This window comes from Amphiura filiformis, chromosome 20 (assembly GCF_039555335.1).
Source record: "Amphiura filiformis chromosome 20, Afil_fr2py, whole genome shotgun sequence".
Taxonomy (NCBI): Eukaryota; Metazoa; Echinodermata; class Ophiuroidea; order Amphilepidida; family Amphiuridae; genus Amphiura; species Amphiura filiformis.
Window position 1 is genome coordinate 23,713,966 of NC_092647.1, and position 6,000 is coordinate 23,719,965.

Consider the following 6,000-nt stretch of genomic DNA (forward strand, 5'->3'; position numbering starts at 1 on the left):
AGGAAAGGTTTCTGTCTACTTAAATAAAGAGGAAGGCCCCACCAGAGCACTTCTTCTGGGGTGAACCAAACCTGCCCGGTTATCAAATTAATAGGTGATAAGGTTCTCTGAATTTCACGGGTGCTAATTGATGAAATAACATTGAAACATCAATTACCACCTGTCAAATTCAGAGATAACCTTGTCACTGATTAATTTGATAACCAGGCAGTTTGGTTCACCCCAGAAGAACTGCTCTAGCGGGGCTTCCTCTTAAAGCCAAAATAACAAGGTCAAGTGAAAAAATATACCCCATTGGTAGTTTGGCCATTTAAGGTGGAGTTCTATGAGGATTATTAAATAATTATGCCGAAAAAACTCAGGTTAAAGAAAATAAACAATTTTATATAAGATCGTACATTACGGCTTTCAAAACTTTTGAGTCTACTCTTAAGACATGTTCACCCCTGCATTTCTAGTAAATCTTTTGTTGACTAAGTGACTTATTATTATGGTTTTGTATTCTTTCACGTTCCATATGTTGTTCTTCTGTCTGCAGCGTATGTGAGCGGCTTTTTGATGGATGCTTGCACTAAATATTTTTCCATTCTTTCTTTCTTTCTTCATTTCTTTCTTTCTTTCTTTCCTTCCTTCCTTCCTTCCTTCATTCATTTATTTATTCATTTATTTATTTATACTAAATCTGAAAGTAAAAAGTATGTTTGTTTGTTTCTGAAAGAATTGCTACATAACTTTGAAAGGAATATACCACACAGCAAACTTTGGCAAATGTTTCGGTGGTTGACGGCACCCAATCTCTTCAAATCAAAAAGACATACAGCAGCTATACCATTCCTATGTAGACACACTCTTTTACCTCCACAAGATGATACAGACAATCACCTGCTCAGGAACCTACCTAGCGCTGTATGTTAAATACACTATTTATTAACTCAAGAATTAACTCTATCTTTAATCCAGGTGATGACGCCCGATGTGTGGGACGTTAATTTACAGAGAAGTATTGTGTTTCGGCTCGTTCAATAACGTGTGATTTTTATGCAGTTTAGAGGACATACACCAATAGCGAGCTTATCTCTTAAGTTTTTTTTTAACTTTTTGATTTTAAACTCTAAAGTATAATATCAGTGATATGACAAAAAACATCCAGGGTGTAGGCCCTACAAATCTGGTCTGGTGTTTTATTGTGCTTTTCCATGCAGTTGAAATCCATATTGACCAGTGGCGTAGCGTGGGTCTTCATATGGGAGGGCACCGACCATGATTGGGGCCACTGGGTCTGATGGGGGCACACACACGCTGTTCTTCGCAATTTTACTTTGGGTTTTCTAAATTTTCAGATCGATTGGGTGGCACGTGCCCACTACCCCCACCCCTACGATGCTACGGCACTGGTAACAACACAGTGGTCTATGGGGCACTGTAATTGAGTGCAATTATGCGTAACTTGTTAATTATGCGTAACTGAAATTTTAGAAATACCTTCTTTTGTGGATATATCTATGCAACTAAACCCAAATAATAAGGACTCACAAAATACCCCTTTAACATGAAATAATTTTTTTAAAGCATGTGTATGATGTTATCTATCTTATGCAATATTTGATGGATATAAAGTTTGCCTTGCCCTATATTGCAAATAATGCCTTGTGTGCCGCCCGTAACGGCCATAGACTTCAAAATAAAAATTTCCAAGTTTGGAAAATTTTTCCAAAATATCATGAGCTATCTCGAAAACATCTGTACCAACACTAGGCTTGTTTGTACTCATTTTAATACATTTTTTATGCTGATTCCAAATATGGTCATGAAAATGCACAATTCTGACATTTTTGAATTTAAAAGAAAATGGAACTTGTCGTCTGCGGTCAATACCCGTGAGGTGAGGGTTAACTTTATGTAAAAACAAAATGAATAAGAAAATATAGAGTGGTTTGTTTGTTTCTTTTGCTTTCGCTAACAGGTTGCAAGTGTTTGTGCAAGTTCATTTTGACATTATTTGGTTGTTTTTACCTTTTTTTTCCTCCACAACCAATGATTGGGAAACGATTTTCGATATCATACTATTTCTACACTTCTTGAAGATGATACTTGAATAAGAATAAGGAAGATACTTATCCAACAAAAACATCAGTATCCTGCTCCGACAAAACCAAACACAAATAAGAATAAATTGCAATGATGAAAGTGCAGATTTTAATGAAGGGAAAAGTCTATTGACAAATTAAGAAAAAATATACATAGGCTTTGGAACTGGGGGAGGATGATTTCAGTGCTGGGCTCAAATATCCTTCAGCTTACCCCCCCATTTCCAGGTTAAAAGGGCATTTCGTGATCCACAGCATCATCCCCCCACTTTTCTCAAAAAAGTTGAGATTTCTATACCACTGGAAACCTCTGGCTATAATGTTTACGTACCAAAAATTACTTGCAGATTAATTTATTTAGCAAAAATATTGTCAAATTTGATTTTCTTTCTGGTATACATACCAGAACGAATTTACAACAGTGGCCTATGGAGCAGTGTAATACACATAATCATGCATAACTCACAACAGCAAATTCGGAATCAACTGGAATTTTGGGAATAAGCTTTTTTTGTGGATATCTACTGAAAAATGTCCTAAAAAGAGGATGCTAGGATCACAAAATCCTCCTTTAACCCTTTGAACCCTGGCCTACCACATAGTCCCGTACATCCAACCCTGAGCTTCCTAATGACCTTGAAAATTGCCTCAGCATTGTGCCCGTCACGCCAAAACAAAAGGTCTCCGACCCTGAACCACGGTCTCCCAGATAGCCAAAGGATTCGATGTAAACAAAACATATCGCAATTGATGTTACGTGAGCGCTTTAGCGACTCTTGAGTTTTGACACACCATGGTAGAAGCCTCTATAGTGGCTCGTCGGGACTACGGTACAGGTTACCGTGAGCCACTATGGCGGCTCGTCGGGTTCAAAGGGTTAAGTAAAACATTGATCAGGTACCAGAAAAAGTTTTTGACATATTTTTTGTAATCAGCAACATTTGGTTTTAGCAGCCCCCTTTCCTCATGTTGAAGATCTTCAGAAGCCACTGTTATAAACATACAGTAGCCAGTGACAAGTGATATTGGGCCATTCCATTTAAAATACACACTACCCCTGTGGGATATTTTGGAATTATCTTCCACGGGGGAGTATGAATTTCAAATGGAATTAGCACATTAACTTAATTAACTTAATTCAAATGGAGCTGCCTAATGTGTTCATTCCATTTGAAATTCATACTCCCCCTGTGGAAGATATTTCCAAAATCTTCCACAGGAGTAATATCAGATTTTAAATGGAATAGCCTAAATGTCCATCTTACATGTTTTTAGGAGCTCCAGACAAATGAAATAAAGTCACTTACTTTTTTGCACTTTCGGCTTAGCCTCTGCACTTCTTGTCGTTGAAGGTTTGGTTTGCTCTCAGTCTTGGTGAGGCGCTTTTGGAGTTGAAGACTTTTTAGCAGCTGGTCTCTTAGGAGAAGAAACACTCCTGGGCGACTTGACTTCTTTCTTCTCGCTAACACCTTTCGATTTAGGGGTTTCTTTCTTTGCACTTGGTGCTTTAGATTTCGGTGATTCTTTCTTTGCACTTGGTGCTTTAGATTTCGGTGATTCTTTCTTTGCACTTGCAGGTTTAGGTTTGGGAGTTTCTTTTTTCTCAACTTTTGCTTTTGGTCGACTCTCTTTAGTAGGCGTTAATGCTGGTATCCGCGATCTTGGTGATCTTGGCGATTTCCTCTGCGTGGGGGATTCACCGTCTTTAGGGGATGATGGGGGTTCTTCTTGTGGGACAGGGGGTAAAGGTTCAGGTTTTGATGGAGCTGCACTTTCCTCAGGTTGAGCTTGGACTACTTCTACTTCCGGCTCTTCAGAGACAGGTGCAGGGACTCTTCCTCCACAGGTGGGGCACTTTCTTCCACTTGTGTCTCACTTGCAACAATTTCTTCAGGTTCGTGAGATGCCTCTTCAGGTTCAGGTGCTTCCTCAACTTTCTCTGGTGCTTCTTCTTCAGATTTCTCTGTTAATTCCTCTTCAGGTGAAGGCTCTGGCTCTGGTATTTCCTCAGGAGTTGCTTCTGGTTTCGGTATTTCCTCTGATGATGCTTCTGGTTCTGGTATTTCCTCCTGTGTTGCTTCTGTTTCTGGTATTTCCTCCGAAACTGCTTCTGGTTCTTCCTCTGGAACTGCTTCTGGTTCTTCCTCAGGAGTTGCTTCTGGTTCTGGTACTTCTTCAGGAGTTGCTACTGGTTCAGGTATGCTCTCTGTTGGCTGTGTAGTTTCTACTTCTAGTGTTTCTTCTTGTGCTATCTCCTGGGGAATATCTTCTTGTTGTGTCTCTGCCACTTCTGCAGATTCCTCGACCTCTGGTTCTGGTTCAGGTTCAACCTTAGGTTCAGGCTCAGCTTCTACCTCAGCTTCTTGTTCAGGTTCCACCTCTGGTTCAGGTTCAGCTGCTACTTCTGGTTCAGGTTCAACCTCAGGTTTGATTTCTATCTCAGGTTCAGCTTCAACCACAGGTTCTTGTTCAGGTTCTACCTCTGGTTCAGGTTTAGCTGCTACTTCTGGTTCAGGTTCAACCTCAGGTACAACTTCTACCTCAGGTTCAGTATTAACCTCAGGTTTATGTTCAACTGCTACCTCTGGTTCAGGTTCAGATGCTACTTCTGGCTCAGGTTCAAGTTCAGGTTCAACTTCTACCTCAGGTTCAGCTTTAACCTCAGGTTTATGTTCAGGTTCTACCTCTGGTTCAGGTTTAGCTGCTACTTCTGGTTCAGGTTCAACCTCAGGTTCAACTTCTACCTCAGGTTCAGCTTCAACCTCAGGTTTGGATTCAGCTACTACCTCAGCTTCAAGTGCATCTATTTCAGGTTCAGGTTGAGCTTCTGGTTCAGGCTCAACTGGAGGTTCAGATTCAACCTGGGGTGCAACTTCAGTTATAACCTCGGGTTCTGCAGTAATTTCCTCTGATGGTGCACTTTCAACAACAAAGTCCTGTTCTTGGCTTTCAGAATCTAATTTATCACCACTAGTATCCTGTTCAACAATGTCTTTTTCACTTACAACCTGTGAGGAAGATGTATCTTCAGTAGGCTCCTCCACAGGACTAGTAACTTCTTCTAGATCTTTAGATTCTTCCACTTGATCTTGATCTTCAACTTGATCCTGTGTCTCCTCGACTTGATCCTGTCGTAGATCCTCAGATTCTACAACTTGATCTAGTTCTAAATTGTCCGATTCACCTACTATATCCTTAGATTCCTCTACTTTATCTTCAGCAGCAGGTTCCTCACCCTGCTGCAAAACTTCAGGTGAATCTCCACCCTGTTGCAAATCTTCGGTGAATCTTTAACCTGTTCAGTTTGGTCTATTTCAGGGCTAGCACTTGCTTCATGATCAGGTGCTACTACACTTTCCTGTACAAGTTCTGTTTCCAATTTATTGACTTCTTCTGTGGGAGTTAGTTCTTCTGCTTCTACTTCAGGAACCTTTTCTTCTTTTTCACTCCCATTTACAGCAGGTTCTGCTGCTGGTTCTTCAACTGTTGGTTCTACTAATCCGCTGTCGTGTTCGGTTTCTTTTAGTGTACCTTGTGTCTGGTTGTTGTCGTTTTCGGTAGTTTCTGCTTGGTCACTGGTCTCAGGGGTTTCCTCACCAGAGTTACCTGCACATAGAAGGAAGAACAACAAATATGAGTCACTAAAATCACACCAATAAACAGGTAATTTGTACATAATTAAATATTCATGGCTACATCGGTTACCGATTTACCAATCACTTCACTTCAATTTCTTAAATTGTACTTATTGAAAGTTTACTATTCAACCTATGGTTAGACAAAATATTTAAGCAGTTTTAAATTTTGTGCTTGTGTGAATATGCATCAAAACTGTGAAAATTATTGCATGTGGAAAATTTTAGTTTCTACAGAAGCTAGGTCAGGGAAATGACAGTATCATGCCACAAACACT

At 40.0% G+C, this 6,000-nt stretch overlaps 2 protein-coding genes across 2 annotated transcripts in view; both read right to left on the reverse strand.

The window, feature by feature from the left end:
* Positions 1-3,454, reverse strand: part of LOC140142888 (uncharacterized) — a 63,995-nt gene extending 60,541 nt beyond the window's left edge. The window contains exon 1 of the mRNA XM_072164908.1: positions 3,395-3,454. The gene's annotated coding sequence lies outside the window, so the exon portion shown is untranslated. The remainder of the gene's footprint in view (positions 1-3,394) is intronic.
* Positions 3,455-3,757: 303 nt separating this feature from the next.
* LOC140142216 (uncharacterized) lies at positions 3,758-5,377 on the reverse strand (the record flags this gene model as incomplete). The annotated part of the gene is made up of 1 exon (XM_072164183.1): positions 3,758-5,377. A coding segment is annotated over one exon (1,491 nt), but the record flags the coding sequence as incomplete, so codon positions are not given.
* Positions 5,378-6,000: the final 623 nt, after the last annotated feature.